This window comes from Hyalella azteca, unplaced genomic scaffold (assembly GCF_000764305.2).
Source record: "Hyalella azteca isolate HAZT.00-mixed unplaced genomic scaffold, Hazt_2.0.2 contig212, whole genome shotgun sequence".
Classification (NCBI taxonomy): domain Eukaryota; kingdom Metazoa; phylum Arthropoda; class Malacostraca; order Amphipoda; family Hyalellidae; genus Hyalella; species Hyalella azteca.
Window position 1 is genome coordinate 111,073 of NW_025930568.1, and position 17,641 is coordinate 128,713.

Sequence of the window (17,641 nt, forward strand, 5' to 3'; positions counted from 1 at the left end):
CAATGCCAGCAGGCATTTCAGCCAAAAACAATGAAGAATTAACAAAGAAATTACAGCCCAACAAAAACTGTCATATGAATTCGTATTTATTTAGAGTTTTTGCCATCATTTGGCCAATTATTTCAGACGACTAAGTAAATACCGACACTCCCATGCGTGATGCCGGACACTAACCAGGCCTGGTGAGGAAGTCGTGGCAGGAGAAGGTGAAAAGAGCGGGCGGGACGCCTGTCTTGGGGTGCGGCGACCCTGTCCTTGTCTCCAGCAGACTTGTCGGATGGTCCTGAGCTGTCCCGACCTCCCCAATGCTTCCTCCTACACAAATCGTCAAACTTGTACCTAAAATGTGACTTTTGCCGTTTATATGAGACTTTCAATATAGTACATGTGAAAGTAAAAATTTATTTTCCGAGAAATTTTCCATTTTTACTGTGAAGTCTATCATAGCTGAATTATACATTTTGACTGAACGGTTATGCGAGGAAAACATACAATTCAATGTATACGACTAAACAACCAAATTATCGAATAAACAACCAAATTATAAAAAGTAAATTTAGCAGCTTAAAATCAATAAGAATTTGAAGGATTTCAAACTCAAAGTTTAAATCCTTTTTGACTTTGAAGGATTTCAAGCTCAGAAAGTTTAAAATCCCGTGTAGTTTCTACAATAATCATTACCTTTAGAAGAGTTGCCAATGGGCGCGCCTCGTAGCACGAGATCATAGCAGGACAGCTCGAGCTTGTTCCGGGTGGAGGAGAGGCTGAAGAGGGCGTGTGGCTGCGACACCAGCGCGTACACGAGCGGCAGGACGCGGTGCCGCGGCCCTGCCGTGTCGCCGTCGCTGGCAAGAGTCGAGCAAGCCTTGGTCTTCTTGCCGCACACGCTGCCTTCTTCAGAGCCTTCGTAGCTGCAGTGGGTGGGTGGTGCTAGTTATTCAAAGATTTAAAAACAATAAAAAATTGAAGATCAGAAGTAGAAGGATTGAGCCATCATAAAAATCCTAAAACCTAGAGGCTCCTTTACTATGACAGAGCAGAAGGAATAACTGACAGTTTGTCGAAGGAAATCTGCATCACGCACCCATCTTCCCGCTCCCCGAAAGACGGCGGCGTGGACACAGCAGGCGTAAGGGACACGGAAGGGGCGGATGTTGAGGACAGGCAAGTATGATCGGTGCTTGAACCTTGCGGGACTTTGATGAGCTCCGAGGGATTTCGTGCCGCGCCAGAGCCGAGCACAGATGAATTTTGCCGGCATGATTCGTAGGTGACATGTGTATCACCAGCAGCAGCAAGAACGTCCACTTTCTGGGCGCCAGCAGCAGACACTGCGTCGGTGGCTGAAGGCTTTAAAGGCTCGTGCACGGGTGACGCCTCAGACTCGGTGGACAGAACTTCTTTGGCATCGTGGGCAGCTTGACGCCACCGTCTGTCAGGCTTGCTGCGATGTGTCTTCTGCGTGTGGAAATGTAGCGCGTACTAGCGAAAATCGATAAATTATTCACCTCACTAATTAAGCTAAATAAATATAGTATGAAGTGTAACATTATTTTTGTAACTACACATTGATCAATAGACGTACAACAAGTTGATTATTCGGATGTTAGTTAACTATCAGTTCTCAACATTACTAATTGAGAGCTACGCGAACTAAAATTCAAGAAGGTGATGTCTAACTGGTTCTAACAAAATAATATTCGATCGTTTTGCAGAAGACTGGAGTGTTTTAAAATAAAAGATGTTATTTCACTCTATTTTCGTTAGAGCATGAATGGGCCAAACTTACTTTTGAAGACTTAAGCGATGAAGCACCAGGTTCATCAAGTTTCTTATCGTACAAACAACAGCTTATGTACGACCCAGTGAGCAAAACATCGAAAGGGACGAGCTCAAGAGTATCTGGCACACACGATGTTCCCTCGAGAGCCGCCAGACGTGCACTGAAACTCTGGCAGAGACTAGAAATGCTGCTGGGCCCCACGGAGCTGGCGGTGTGTTTACTTGTCTCCGCGGACGTGATGCGGACAGGGACACCGAGCAAGTCTTTCTGAGGGACGTTGGTCTCAAGACCACTGCTTCCCGCGAGGGAAATGTTCTCTTCAATGGATGGGAATTGGACGCTGGTTCTTGTAGTATTTATGGCGAGTTTCTTTTGCGTGAGAGACCCAGGCGCAGATTTAGTTGGGCTTGTTTTGTCAGCAGCTGTTAATAATCTCACGTCAGGACTGGAGGCGTCACAATCAACGCCACTGTCAGCAACGTCTAGGCCAACAACTCTCGCAGATGTTGAGTCTGGCAATATTTTAGGACTTTTAAAAATAGAGAAAAGTTCCGTGGTTTCCCGTACAATATTCGTGACAAGACAGAGCTGAGGCATGCTGAGCGAAATTTTCACAGGCGTGATGGCGTTTACTTCAAGCGAGTGGCCAGCCACCAGCAGTCTGCGCTGAGCGGCTGCGAGAGCTTGGGTACTGGTTTGTATTTGTTCACTTGGTAAGCAGTCTGGGCCGTAACGCTGTTTTTGCTGAAGCAGACAAAAACTAAGAGACTTAGGCTGCACAGAAAATCCTGATTCCAATGAATTTGTTCCTTGGGCGTTTGTTTCGCTCGGGCGTCTCTTAGGATCAGTAGGTGATGGCTTGCTTTTCTTTCGCCGCATTTCTTCTTTTTTATTCTTTGATTGCCGTGACAGTCGCTCCGAGGCGTCAGGAGGTCCAGGTTTGTTCAGCAGCCACTCCCCTTCATACACAGCCGCTGGAGCAAAAATCAAGCGCAGCGCAAATCTGTAAAATTGAGTTACAATTAAAATTAGCGCAATATTTACACATACTAACACGTAAGATGAGCGTTTGCAAGCGCGGATACCAAGAACTTCCAATGTGTAGTCTGAAACCAAGAGTATTCTATAGGCCACTTCGTCCAAGACCTCTCGACGATGGGCTGGAGGGGTGGCATGCCGGTGCTGGGAGGTTTCTCTCTGGGGTTGTAGTTGTTCCACGCCAAAGCCGGGTTCTCCCCCATCAGCAGGACTTGGTCGCCAGAACACGACCGAGGGCGACTCTGGTCATCCCTCGATAGGACGTCGCACCAACGGCCTGGACGAGGCATATTGTAGTCAAAATGTAGAGTAGTGCCAAAATTTTAGTGAATGATTTATGAGTAAAGAATACCAGTGTAAACCAAAACGACCTCCGAGTGGTGACTTTACCTCGTGCACTTCATTTCAAGTGAAATTTACTTTCATGTCACATGTAGAATCTCACCTAATGGAAGATTGATGGAAGTAATTTCAATGTGACACATGGAAATTTTTAGCGTCCCAGCAGGGAACGGAAAATTTTTGTCTAGATCAATGCATTGCTTTAAACCAGCAGTAGGAAACAAGAACATACGAAATCGTTACACGTTATGATGACCTTTGCGATGACTTTTATTTGCTCGTTACACGGACTTTTGCTTCAAATTTTGTTTCTCCAAAGGGATCTTTCCAAATACCATATGTTGAAACCCCCTGTGTCAAACCCGTGCAGCGATTTCTCCAATCAACAAGTTCGTTTTGTGCAACCGAAACGCGATGCGCTCACCGGAAGACACGGCGATGGCGGTGAGGTCGACTTGGTACTGGCGGTCCTCCAGCACAGAGCCCGGCAACGTCAAAATTTTAGCTTGCTCCGCTAACTTCCACATGTCCCTCCGCACGATGATGCGCTCCACCGGGTTCTCAACCTGCACACAATGAGCACGATAGTTCAGTTCGTGCCACTTTAATGTCAATGTCATATATATAGGAGATTAAGGTGTGTCGTGTAATGCAAATCAACACACTGAGTAAAATGTTTTGCAAATCTATGAGATGAAAGGTAAATGATGATTTGGGCGGAGAGTTAAACCTCTGAAAGAATTAGTTTGGTCCATAATTGGAGGCGCATATATTTTATTGGAACGAATCTTACTCTCAAGTACAATGCAACCGCCACTTACAAAGGATGAAGGTGCAAAAAAGTTCAAACACAAGAGGCAGGTAGTTTATGCAGACCTGAGGCGTGATGAGCAGCGACGAGAACTGGAGGACGACGAGGTCGTGTCCACATGTCAAGGAAGTATCGACAACACAACTCGGTAAAAACAATCTCATGCCTTCAACGTGCACGTACAGGAGCGGCAGAGTGCGGTTGTTGATGCTCATACCCATAGGTTCCTTGTGTAATAATTCGGCGTCGGTTGGGGCGCGCGCGCGAGTGTTTTCGGTGGGTCGACCATTCAAATCTTCAGCCTCTTCGTGAATATCAGGATCGTGAGATGAAGTCTCGGCGTCAGTGAATAAAGTGGCGGGAAGTTTGAGATGGAGCCAAGGCTCGTAGACGCGGATGAAGGGCTTCAGAGTGTCTGGCTCAAAGATGACATCCAGAGGCTGTATTCTCACGTCCACTTCAGTGAGTGTGTTGTTTGTGGACTCGCCTTGTACTCTGAGAATCAGACACTCTTATTGTGAGCCAATTAAAACATAATAAAATAGGCAAGAAAACATACAGAGCAAATTAAAATGAAATAAAACAGCCGGCGTTGCCGGGCTAATCCAGGTAATCCCAGTGTTTTAGATTAAGTTTTTGTAAATCAAATTGAAATTCAAATTTTTATTTTTGGTCCGACTCTCCGATACAAGTTTTTCAGTGCATTTATTCTTTTCACAATAAGAATAAATTATTAAGTCCAGATTTAAGATCATTTCATAGGAACACGAAATTCTTGACGCTCATTAACACGAGCAAATGAATGAGAAGACGCCACTGTTCTATTAACACTAGTACTGGATAATCCAGTCCATGAGAAGCAAAAGTAAAATGCCCTTACACTAGAGACTTGCCTCTCAGCCTGATGTTCTCTGCTGAGCAGTTGGTTCCACTTGCCATGAACGTTTTTGCAGACCGCCGACGTAAGTGTGAAGGATAAGAATCCGTGGTGTTGCTTCACGGGCGCCAGTGGTGGCTGCCCGCTGCTGCGTATCTCGCCTGCATCGCCTTCGTCGCCCCCTACGGAGTTGTTAGAGTCGTGGGACTCGGAGGAGGTCTTCTTCACTTGACAGAAAATCGGGATATCCTGACGGATGGACTCATTTGGATGAGCTGCTATCACAATCCCGCTGTTGCTTCCAGGCACCCAGACGTTGTTACTGCAAATAGTTTACAAGCAATGAAAATTACACTTGTGAAGAAAGTGATCATCATAATCGTACGGAACATATTTTCAAACATAGAAAATATTCTGAGAAAATCCGACACCATTAATGTAAAAATGCACCATTAACTTACACTAGTTCAGAGTGTAGAACATTGAAAGCCGTTACTCTACACTTGATCTTAGTGTAGACCTGCTGCAGGTCTATGGCCATCGTCAGGTCCTCGAGCTCGGCTTGCAGGCGCGTCTCTTGTTTTCTTTCGTCCGCGCTGACGCGTTGGCTCGAGATTCCGGGCTCTTCGAACCTGCGCGGGCTTTGTTGTGTGACTTTTGGCAAACTTGGAGCAGCCGTGTGGTCAGGTGCTGTAGAACTACTTAGAAGTTGAATTTTGGAAGGTGAGGAAGCACCAGGCTTTAAAGGTGCACCGTCTTGGAAAATTTTCTCGTGCTGTAGAAGTTGCTTCTGTTCAGCATAAAGAGTGGCTGAGACCTTCGCTACCGTCCACTGCATCCAAGCAGAAAGACCAGGGGAAGTTTCTGCTTTGACGGGCTCGTTTACATCGCTTTTTACTCCTACAGCTGCGGTAGACGTCACAGCTGCCGACGTAGACACAGCGCCAGCTGTAGTGGGAGATGTATCGCTTGTCTGAAAAATATAAAAATTACGTTGGGAATTTTTTTATAAGTTTTCCATAATAAAAAGACAAAGAGTGGTTTGTTACGCAGATTTAATGAATTTAAAGGAAAAATTAAGAAAAATAATTCCAAAGGATAAGTTGAACGAGTCTTACCGAGTAATTGAGGTAATTATCACGCAAGAGGACCAGTGATCGCAGGAAAGATTCCACAAGAGCGACGTGCGAGACGACCTGCCTGCGCGACCCACAGACGCGCACTGGAGACATGTCCGCGTGCACGACGATGCTGTTACTCGTCGCCGGCAGGTCGTCGGTCTTCGCAGCATCCTGGGCAGACGCCGAACCTTCTTGTTTCGGTGCGCCAGTTGCAGCGTTTTCACCTATGAATTTTATAGGTGAGGATACTGATATGATTAATTAATTCAAATATATTGCTCAGCAGGTAGGCATGACTAAGCATTGAAAGTTCCAGCAGTAATCGATAGATTTTTTCTATTCATACTCTTTTAAAGGGATTTATTTAGAAATTAATAATTTGTTCACGCTCTGAGAAGAAATTCAAAATATAAAAGAATATTACTTCTGACTGAAGTATTAATTTTTACTGGTCACTACTTTGTTGTAGGCATTATAAGTTTACAGAAAGAGTCAATTGAAAGTAATTATCTAATTCTGAGTTGCAATTTATTTGAAATAATTACCGTCCATTCTAGTGGACTTGGAGTCCCTGCTCTTAGACTCAGGTTTATTGTGCTTGGTGACGATGGAGATGGTGGCGGTGGTGTGGACGTTCTTGAGGATAGGCAGGCGGACGTGAGCGCCTGCCGCCTGCAGGCTGTACGTGCTGAACTCCCGCAGACTGGCAGACCAGGGCACGGCTCTGAAGCCTGCACAACCCACCACACATTTATACCAGGCTAAAAGACATCATTGCCTGCTGATTATATCATCTGAATATTTTTATCATCTGCATATTATATCAGAATATGAATATTTTCCTATCAGTTTAGCTTCATACGTCTTTAATAAAAATTAATTAATTGTAATATCATGGGCAACATTTAAGCGATCTTAACTGCGAGAAGTGTTGAACTACAATGGATTCGGGTCAATATTAAAGATAAAAAGCCTTAGGACTTAACAGAGGCTATGCAGATGTAAAAATTTTTACAATGCGGCAAAAGAAGAACAATGTACCCACCAGGTGCCGTGCAGTCAGGGGGCAGGGTAATAGGCAGTTGAGTGATGGTATTGACGAGGTTGGTTCTGACGGCCGCGTTACGGAGGACGACGTGAGGCAAGACGAAGACAAGCGTGTCAGCGAGACAAGGGCGCTCATGGCGGGTGAGATACGTCCTGTGTATCGCGGTGCTCAGTCCGCTCTCGCAGCACACCTGTAGTGAGCACCCGGGAAGGAAGACGGTGCAGGATTGGAGGTCTACATGCAACAACAGACGCTGCAACACGGAACAATATTTAGAAACGCTATGTTTCCACGATGTGGGTTCCCCGTTAGCGGATAAATGGTTGGAGGTTTGAGGAGGGCGTGAGATGAGAGACTGGGCAGCTTTGCTCGTCTGCACCTCGGAAGTGGTAGAAGAATCCCGCCGCGTCGTGCCGGTCTCAGAGGCAGAGCCGCCCGAAGTGTGGCGGTTGCTCCGAACTTCAGAGACGCGTTTGCTAAGAATTCGTTCGTAGGATCGGCGGGACGGAGTTTTGCGAGGACAGTACGACAGGAAATCCATAAGTTTTGAGTCCAATAAGACAGAGGTCTTCTGGATACCTAATGTAAAAATGAGACAAGATGTTTCATCCTCTAAATTATAGGGCCAATGCACAGAGAGACGTACGAGATGGTCACTGGAACTTTCATTTTGCGGTAGCAAAACCTCAAGGCCTCCACGATTCTCAGGCCCTGCAAGCAAGAGGCATATAACTTTTCCATCAATGTGATCGCCCGTTCCGTGAACAACTTTTGCCAATTCCAAAAGGCGCTTGTGAGAACTTGAAGTCTTCTTTGAAATGCCGCTGGCTATTTTAGTTTCCTCGGCGGAGACAGACTCAGGAGTGTCAGCGGGAGCAGGAGCAGCACGCACCACCTTCGACGCCTCCCTGAGGCACACTGAAGCAGCTTCAAGCGAGAGCACCGCGCTGCAAGACTGGGCGCTGCCAGCGACATCAACCATCAGCTGCTTCATCCGCACGCAGAACACCGGACTTTCTGCAGGAATCAATTATCATTTCAGTAAATCCTCCCAGTCATGTTAAGAAAAAGTTTATTCTAGCACGGAGAAAAGATCGTTATTTATGCATGTTCCGTCCAATTTCGAACTTTCATTTAATTGAGTAGAAACTACATGTGATTAAAACATCGATTACTAAGGAGCGAGTTATTAATTATAGAAGCACGGATGAAATGAGGCGAGTGTGTGATGCGAACAATAGCTACAGCAGCTGACTTTGGTGGATGGCGTCCCTGACGACGGTGTCAGCGTGGCGGTGGGGCGCGGTCAGCCACGAGGACGCCAGGCGCGTGAACAGCAGCAGCTGCGCAGCGTTGCAGCCGACCACGGCGCCGCCTGCGGGGAGATTTGCGAAGTGGAGATTTGGCCGAACGAATTAAAATTATAACTCAAGACTCACTGAAGTGAGTGACAAAGAGCGCATTTTCTCAAAATCGACGAAAACGTGAAGTCACAGACAGACAGACGGAAATGACGAGCACAATATTGCCTTTTTCCATGAATGAGAAAATGCGCTAAAGCGGTTATGAGTTTGTAACTCCGTCAGCCAATCACTGTCGACTTTTCAGGCTAAAGCTCCCAATCATTGGCGAGAAATTTGCCGCTACTAGTAGGTACTTAGGCTGCAAGGTGTACTTGACCAGTACATGTACTTAGGTCGCTGCGTAAAACAGTGAGTTTTGATAGTGCGAACCAGGTTCCGTTAAATTATAAACCGTAATAAGAACCAACATTCATTCGCCATTCTACGAATTAATGATCCGATTTTCCAAAAGTGTGATTCACTAAAATATTTCGATTAAATAGGATCGCCAAGAAAATTCTCCAACATTTCAGAAAACTGTCACAGGAATTTTGACAGCAAGAGGCGCAACGTAACACAAGCTCTCATAATTATATTTTCCAAGAAGCTTTATCACTTAAAATAAAAATAAATTTCACACCAGCACAAATACTAGCAGGTAATACATGCAGAACAACAATAAATGTCCATTTATGTAATTATACACTAGAAATAAATTAATACTAATAAGCTAATTGCAAAATTTGTCTATATTTAGGAAGAGTAAACATTAAAAAAATATAACTCAGTACTCACTGCAGTGAGTGACAGAGAGCGCATTTTCTCGCTGACAAAAACGTAAAGTCACAGACAGACGGACGGACATGACGAGAACGATAGGGCATTTTTTCCATAAATGAGAATTAGAAAATGCGCTAAAAAATAATAAATTTGACATGAACTGACCTGAGAAGGAGCAGCGCTTGAGCTGAACAGCAGAGGCGGCATGCAGCTCAGGCAGCAGCAGCTTGCAGAGCTGCAGAGTTGGCTTAAAATCCTGCAGCACGCAGACGCAGCCACCGTCCTCTGTATCCACTAGCCACGCGCTGCACTGAGCCACCTGTACACACACACGTCATGAGGAAAATTATCATAAAAATGAAACTAGGAAATTGAATAAATTTTGAAATGAACAGAATAAATGAACAAATTCTTCTTGAAATCAAAAAGCGGTCTGCCACATAGTAATGAGTTTGTCATACTAAATAGTTCAAACTAACATCCGCATTCGGTGTTGATACTTTCTAATGTACCGGAGAGAGGGATAGTATCAAAAATACCAGATAAATATACTTATATGCAAGAATATATCACGAATATTAAATTCTCTGCGTGAGTGGGACTGTTGAGGGTTGCCGCACTTTGACGCTGAGGGAGGAGCGGGCGGCGCGCATGACGGCGTCACGCTTCTGCTGTCCGACCGTCAGGACGCCTGACGCAACACTGGCGGCCGTAAGGGCGACACGTCGTGTGTACATCGGCTGCTGCCACTCCACCTCCACACGCTGTGCCCCCACCACCAGCACCACGCCCTCCTCCTCCTCCACCGCAGCGATACTTCGCTACAAGAAAAGAAATGCATAAATAAATATCCATAAGCCTGCGGTCGGTAAATTAGCCCAAAGAACACCAATAATGGCCAGATCATTTTGCACGAGCATGGAATATGAAAGATAATTAATCGATTGTAACCATACATCAGCAAGCTCTTTACCTAACATTCAGACATTTCGATTTGCCTATAATAAAGCTACTTCCTACACGTGAAATTCAGCTTTTTATGCATTAAAGGCCATGACAGAACCTTTTTCCTTCTGCTCAGCAGGTGGACAGGACGGTAAGCATGAGGGTGCTGCGCAGCATGCAGCAGCAGCTTGGGGGCACGTATGCTGAGCGTCAGCACGACTGTAGGCAGGGATGCTGACGTCGCCATGGCCACGTCATGTTCACTAGGCTGCTCGTGTGCTGCTGCCGAGCCTGCCAAAGAAGTCATCAGCATTAAATATTATGCACGAATATGTGCTTTAATTCTGATGATAAATGTTTCCTGGAGAGCGAGCACAAGTTAATTAGCATCTTTGAAATTGTCCGTGCTTAAATGTGAAGATCTGTTTGGTGGTTGTCAGAATAGTGAAATATTTAAGGTCTGCGGTATGGTCTGAAGTGGAGGTTTCTTCAGTGGTCTCTACCCTAACTGGATGGCAAGCTCCCGTCACTGGACGCATGGTCGTTATGTAGCGCTCAGGGCCAGCCGCTCACTACTTAGTTTGTACTCATAAGCCAAAATCCGCTGGCCAATTTCATAGATGGAAAACTACTCCAAACTCCAAAGCTCTTAGTTCCATATTATTTAATGGGACGTAGCAGTCCCAGGCCACGATGGATCGCCGCTATGTACTATATTACAAGCAATGCTATAAATCGTACTTTAAATTATTGGAAGAGTCTTAATATGTTCAAATGGCTCATTTGTGATCATTGCCCAAGCAACGCTTATGGGGAAGATATTATTCACAAGCACAGATAGGATATTCCTGTTATCCAGAATCCTGCTGGTAATTTTCAAATTCACTGTAATAGTTATTCATACCTCTACAATGACCACTTATCAACAAGATGGATGAGAGCCACATTACCACTATCGTTAGTCAACAACAATGCACTACACCAGAGTTGGTAGCGTATGGCTGATAGCGCAGATAAAATGAGTCAAATGTACCTTGCTTCTAAAATTCCGAAAAAAACTACTGCCATAGTGACCACGTTACAGAAGCTATATTTTCGTTCACAAAATGAGATATCAGTCTGAGTAAACGTTTTTAATGCCATGCAAGTTATAAAAAATATTTGAGTACAACTACGGATGTTCGAGGCGCACCATTGAGGGCGGTGGTGCAGTAAGGCGCGTAGTCGTATGCGGCGAGGGCGTCAAGCACAGCAGAGACGCGGTGGTGGGCGCCCGAGCAGCAGTTGACGGAACACTCGCCCACGGTGACGCGGCACGCGCTCTGCTCCGCTAAATCACTGAAAATCATTCATTTATTATCATCAGAAGTTCATGCCAGGAAAGAAAAAAACGAAACTCGATTACAAAAGTTCACGCTCTGTAGGTTGCAACAATAGATACTTGCTTACTTTTGCTTCAGATTGAAGTTGCCAAGAAAAGTTTACGATCCGGAGCTTGCAGCAAAACAGCTTAGAAATACTTGCTTACTATGCCTTCTAATTTAAACAATTTATACATAGAAAAAGTTCGAATTAAAAGTTTTCAATAGTTTTCAGTAAACACGGTAGTGGAGATTCTATGGGCATATAATATTGAACATTACCTACTAAAGAAAATATTATGTAGATAATAAGTTAAACGATACAAATAATTGATATTTCACTACTTATACAAACATAATACCTGTATTCTAGATTAGCAAATAAGCGAGCCAGGTGTTCAGCAGAGATTTCCTCAGGCACTTGTAAGTGATACTTGAAGTCCAGGGTAACCGCCGCCCCTCTTGACAACGACTCACGTTCTGAAGAAATTAAGAACAACATTTCGGTCACTAGAAAATGCTTATGGATTAAGTAACTTTAATATTTACAAATTTTAGGCTGTTCTTAACAAATCAGCAGACATACATTAGGAAATATTGTAAGGATTTAAATTTTAGAGCATGAATAAAAATATGGTAATGATGTTTGATTAAGTTCCGAGATTAAAACGAAATTACTGTAGTTGACGACCACTAAAATTCGTCCCAGGTCATGAAAGAAAAGAGTGCTTAAGTTTTAATTCAAGAAAATAACGTTTAAGGTTCAATCAAAAAATTAGGATGCAAGATTAAATTCGAGAAAATAGGATGCCAGGTTTAATTCGAAACAAAATGGGTTATACTATCTAACTACTCATCACACTTAAGTGCTATCAAAATCTTTCACGGACAATTTTCCCTGCTTCATTCAACAATGTTTCACTTTCACAAAAAAAGAACAATAGCAGGCTTCACCATCCCCCAGCAAATTGTTTGCACAACTCAAATAAAAAAAAATTCATAGCTTCTTTAATGAAGGAAATCAGCTGTACGCCTCACCGACGGCATCATCCTTGCGATCTTCCTCTTCATTCTTTGGCATTTCGTCAACAAATAGGGAGCCTTCCAGGTAACCCTCACTGTATTCCCCACACGCCAGGTATTGAGGGGAAGAGTCAGACTCCCGCCACCCTGCCCCACTGCCCGAGGCTTCGCTTGGCGCTCCGGGAGCTGGGGAAGCTTCACGAGATAAACTCTGCTGAAGTGAGACGAAATTAGGACCAGGGTTATGATAGTGAGCAGCAACTGTAGCTCCTAGATACTGAGCAGCAACTGTAGCTCCTAGATGCTGAGCAGCAACTGTAGCTCCTAGATACTGAGCAGCAACTGTAGCTCAATAAATTCATCAGCCAGCATCCTGCAGTTTTCAAATCTCTACGGCCGATCGCAGATCCGCATCAAGATATGACATGACAAAATAAAAAATATTACAATTCACGGAAGAATTTCATAGTTTGTGGTTTCAGGCAATAATTGTAAAATATATTTAATTCATTGCCAGTCGGTATCACGAACAAATAATTGTGAAGATAATTGGTTCAAAAAATCCAGACAACTTCAAATGCTGCCAAAATGCACAAACCTCTTCATCTTCAGTGTTGAAATTCTCTGTGATGCCGCACATACAAGTGTCACCCAACGGTTCGACAACCATCTGAAACAACCAAACATTACCATTACACATGGTACATGCAAAGCAGCACTCAATTGTATGAATCAGTTTTCTATTGCATGGAAAAAAGCTATAAACTTTGTTTGTTTTGATATTACTGAAGGGATTTTATGCCCACTCCGTAGACCAGCTGGGCCTATACTTTCAAAAAAAGTTAAGAGATCGTAAGTTCAACAGCCAATCATAGAGGGCCTTCCAAGCAAAATGCACCAATCATAGACAAGAAAAAAGAGCGTAAGTACTTACGTTCACTTAGCGAGTTTTGAAAGTATGGCCCTGAGGAGCAACACACCTCCGATATGGCGAGCTGAGCGTGCGAGTCAGACACGCCGCGCAGCTTCACGGTCACGAAACTGCCGCGCTGCACGGCACGCAGGAACGGACGGAAACGCATGCGTGTAGGGCCGAAGTAGCCAACGTCTTGGCTCGACTCTGTTGCCTGATGTGAATGAATTATTAGAAATGTGATGCCAATTACTAGTACGTATATATATTGTAAAACTGTTAAGTATAATAATTGAAATTTTAGTTGCTGATAAACTATAGTTGCTGATAAACTATATTCGCTCAATAAAGAATTTAATTAATGTCTAGAGTAGAGCAGACACCTCAAATTATAATAGCTTTCACTACAAATCAAGTGCAATGATAGACTCAATTCGCGTAGTAAATAGCTTATTTAATTTTCAATTAGAAAGCGCAGACGTACCTTAAATACCCACGAGGCAGTTTCAACATAAAGTCCGAACTCAAGAGTCCTCTTCATCTTGTGCAGCAGGTGCGCCTCCTGCTCAGTTCTTGTAGAAGCTTCCCCGTCCTCGAGGTCATCAACCTCCTCCCAGTAGATGGGGAGCAGCGCTGAGCCCAGAGACCACGCCCAGGACGACCAAGAGTCTTCCCCTTCATCCTCCCCAGGAGGTGCATTGCGGGGGTCGGTCCCTACACCCACTCCTCCCCCCAGAGGGGCGGTACTCGAAACAGGGAGTGTGATCGCTGGGGGGTCTTTCGTTCTTAGGTTCTCTGCAATGGATTAGTATTTATATTAGCAAATTTGTTTGAAGATTTTGAATAACTGCGTGCAAATAAAACAATAAAATTAATGCTATTAATACGCACTATGCCCAATACCACTAGCAAGGCACAGGTCATGTTGCGGCAAAAGTCTCATAGATACCGTACTGCTACGATCACATGGAGACGAAGGACGTGTTCAACGTGCCCAGGTGCACGTTCAAGATCCATGTTAAAATGAATGCATCCTGAAAATAAAACGGCCAATTTTCGTTAAATGCATGAAAATTTTATTATTATGCTTGAATATGACAACACCGGCATCACCTTGCTGGCGGGGGTGCTGCATTCTGGTGTCGCAGTCCCTCGGAGCGTCTCTAGCGCCCAGGTCTCCGTTGGACAGAGCCAAAGCAAGACTCACGAGCCGCGCAAACATGGGCAGCTGAGTGTCGGAGAGGGAGAAGTGCAGCAGCGGCGAGTAGAGGTGATACGTGCAGCTCTGAGGGACGTTTGACGAGCCTGAGGCAGAGTATTGCTGCACGATGCGCAGGGACATCGAGCATCGGTACAACAGAGGTTCCTGAAATACACAATGGATAACCTCAGACCAGAGACAGCCAAAATGAGGTCCCTAATCTCCATGTAGTGTACTATCTCCATGTTAAAATATTTTAATATTGACTGCACGGGGCTGCAATGATGACTGAAATTTGTCCAGAAACGTTCATGAGATTGGGAAATATAACACTTCAATTCACTTTGAATTTCAGCTAAAATATCTTAAAAGAAAAATCATTTTCTGGATTGATCTACATAGGTATATGAATGATTGCGGGGAAACTGCGACCCAAAATTACAACATACCATATTATAGAAATAAATGAATTGATGAGACAAACAACGCGAGTAAAAATATTCGAGTAAGATTCAAGACTTTGGAGGGAGCAACTCCAAAAAACTCACCTGATAGTCAGCTTTATAAGTCAGTGCCCTGACTATGATACTCACCTGGTAGTTACATGAGTCGGTACCGGGACTATGATACTCACCTGATAGTTACATGAGTCAGTACCGGGACTATGATACTCAATGAGTCGGTACCGGGACTATGATACTCACCTGATAGTTAGACGAGTCAGTACCATGACTATGACACTCACCTAATAGATGAGTCAGTACCAGAACTATGATACTCACCTGATAGTTATCGATCTTCCCAGACGCATTGCGCTTGTCTAGGCAGACGGTGAGGTCGGTCAGCGTGCCCTGTCGCCGCAAGGCGTAGCCCTCTGAGCTGAGGTCTGCATGAACGAGTTAGAGTCTGAGCTCTACTTAGGGGCTTGCAATAATACAAGTGAACAACAGGCACAGAATAACAGCACGGTAACGCAAGCGAAAAAACAGGTGCAGAATAGCAACATGGTAAAAAAATCAAACAATTGGCACGTAATTTTGCCCGCGTGTAACAACAGAACGCAGGATAAAGTAACAGTAACTTAAGCTAACAATACTAAGTCCAGTTATAAGGAACTGTAACATTTCATCTTCCTGTAATATCAGCAGAGAACAACAATGATTCTTATGATAAGGGTGTGAACACTACTGGCCATACAGTGGCAGTGAATATAACAATCTCAGTGAACGCCTAGATATGAAGTAGTACGGTATCGTTATGTTCCAGCAATCAATCCTGGGCACTCACCAACAAAGGTGGGTTGCCAGCGACCATTCACAGTCTTCATTTCGAAGGTCTTAACGTTGACGGAGANTATTCCAGCAAGCAATCGTGCGTACTCACCAACAAACGTGGGTTGCCAGCGACCATTCACAGTCTTCATTTCGAAGGTCTTAACGTTGACGGAGAGAACGATGTCGTCCTCAACATACTTAAGAATAACATTATTGCACACCACGTTCACGTTGTTGATGATGCGGCCTATCAAACTCTGAATGTAGCTTGTCGGGGCCTCCACTTCCTGTCTGTAAACAACAAACTTGCAATTACGCTTGTGGCATAAAAAATGTAAAAGAAATGTCTAGGGGTTATATATTTTTCATGCAAGTAACAGTGGAACAGAGAAAAATTTAGTGGAACATTTGAGCACATAAAGAAAATACATTTGAATGAATTATTCAGAGGCATCATTCTTGCATGGAGAAACTTAGTTTTTGACATTTCAATATAAACAAATTTATTGTTCAATAGATCTATGTAAAAATGTCACACGAAGCTAAATCTGACGCGGGCACCGGCCAAAGAGTTTGTTTTTTTCAGGTCATTATTATTATTATTCTACGAAGCATTTATCGTGGCGTCTGGTTCAAACGAACTTCGAGGGCACGTGACACAAAGAGGGAACGTCATTACCAAAGTATGCCTCAACAGCGGCATTAAAGAAACAGATTCTTTCGTTCCTGCCGGGAATAATAAAGGAAAAATAATCAAACTCTATGAATTATTCATTGTGAAGCAACTTTAAAGCAAAAACAAACTTGCGAGACTTCTTCCTGGTGGCAGGTTCAGGAGAGGCGGGCGCAGCCTCGGCATCAAAACTCTCGCTGTGCGCGCTGCTGCTGCACTCAGAGCTCTCCAGCCCGCCATCACGCAGCTTCAAGATGCACTCTGTAATGGTGGACATCGTACGGTAAGATCAACACTTAGACTTAATTTATCATAAAACACATCTCACATTTGTTATATCGGCATTAATTATTCACCGAAAAAGTTAGCTTTGATCGCCAGCCATGCTCAGAGGCCAGAATTGCTAACAATAAATAATATCGTACAAACTCAATATAACTCAATAAATTTGCAACAACACACAGTAATCAGAAAACTCCGGGCTAATTACTACCTAATTGGCTACATAAATAAGTTGACAATTAACAAATCACTACGTAGATGTCGATGTCAATTGAGTGTTTATTGGAAGTCAGGCGTTGTGAATACAGAGGGGCTGTTCGAGAGTACATTGAACACCATCCGTGTCAAGTTATTACATGACCCTTACATTTTATTTTCAAGGTAGAATCATATGGCATTGAAATAACAAGGAAAAGACATTGGATTAAAATAGTGAGTTGAGATTTTCGAATTGGGAAACATGAATTTTATTCAATGATATAAAGATTAAAGTTTGCTTCAAATTTTCAAACGGGAGTTGGAAAAAAGTTCCATGATACGTGTGGGTTTGAACGGATCTTCCGTTACAAAACATTATCCAGTTTAATAATTATTAACGGGATTAGGTGGAAATGACATTAGAAGTAAGATAATTTGTTACAAATGGATTAGAGAAAATGCGATTAGGGGATATAATGATTGGCAACGATCAGGGGAGACGGGAGTGGTGGAGGGAGAAGGGAGTGGTGGAAGGAGACGGGAATGATGGAGGGAGACGGGAGTGGTGGAGGGAGACGGGAGTGGTGGAGGGAGACGGGAGTGGTGGAGGGAGACGGGAGTGGTGGAG

The 17,641-nt window shown here is 43.9% G+C and overlaps 1 protein-coding gene across 1 annotated transcript in view; it reads right to left on the reverse strand.

The window, feature by feature from the left end:
- LOC108679080 (vacuolar protein sorting-associated protein 13B) overlaps positions 1-17,641 on the reverse strand; it is a gene marked incomplete in the record, with an annotated part of 32,879 nt that overhangs the window by 13,539 nt on the left and 1,699 nt on the right. The window contains 26 exon segments of the mRNA XM_047884675.1: positions 175-315; positions 682-911; positions 1,085-1,458; positions 1,790-2,786; positions 2,930-3,098; positions 3,588-3,729; positions 4,040-4,469; positions 4,868-5,173; positions 5,313-5,824; positions 5,970-6,196; positions 6,518-6,703; positions 7,018-8,037; positions 8,276-8,395; positions 9,309-9,462; positions 9,764-9,964; positions 10,207-10,379; positions 11,281-11,426; positions 11,812-11,929; positions 12,488-12,683; positions 13,071-13,142; positions 13,453-13,599; positions 13,870-14,180; positions 14,499-14,751; positions 15,369-15,472; positions 15,970-16,151; positions 16,665-16,794. Of these exon segments, the coding sequence (XP_047740631.1) occupies positions 175-315; positions 682-911; positions 1,085-1,458; positions 1,790-2,786; positions 2,930-3,098; positions 3,588-3,729; positions 4,040-4,469; positions 4,868-5,173; positions 5,313-5,824; positions 5,970-6,196; positions 6,518-6,703; positions 7,018-8,037; positions 8,276-8,395; positions 9,309-9,462; positions 9,764-9,964; positions 10,207-10,379; positions 11,281-11,426; positions 11,812-11,929; positions 12,488-12,683; positions 13,071-13,142; positions 13,453-13,599; positions 13,870-14,180; positions 14,499-14,751; positions 15,369-15,472; positions 15,970-16,151; positions 16,665-16,794 (7,041 nt within the window).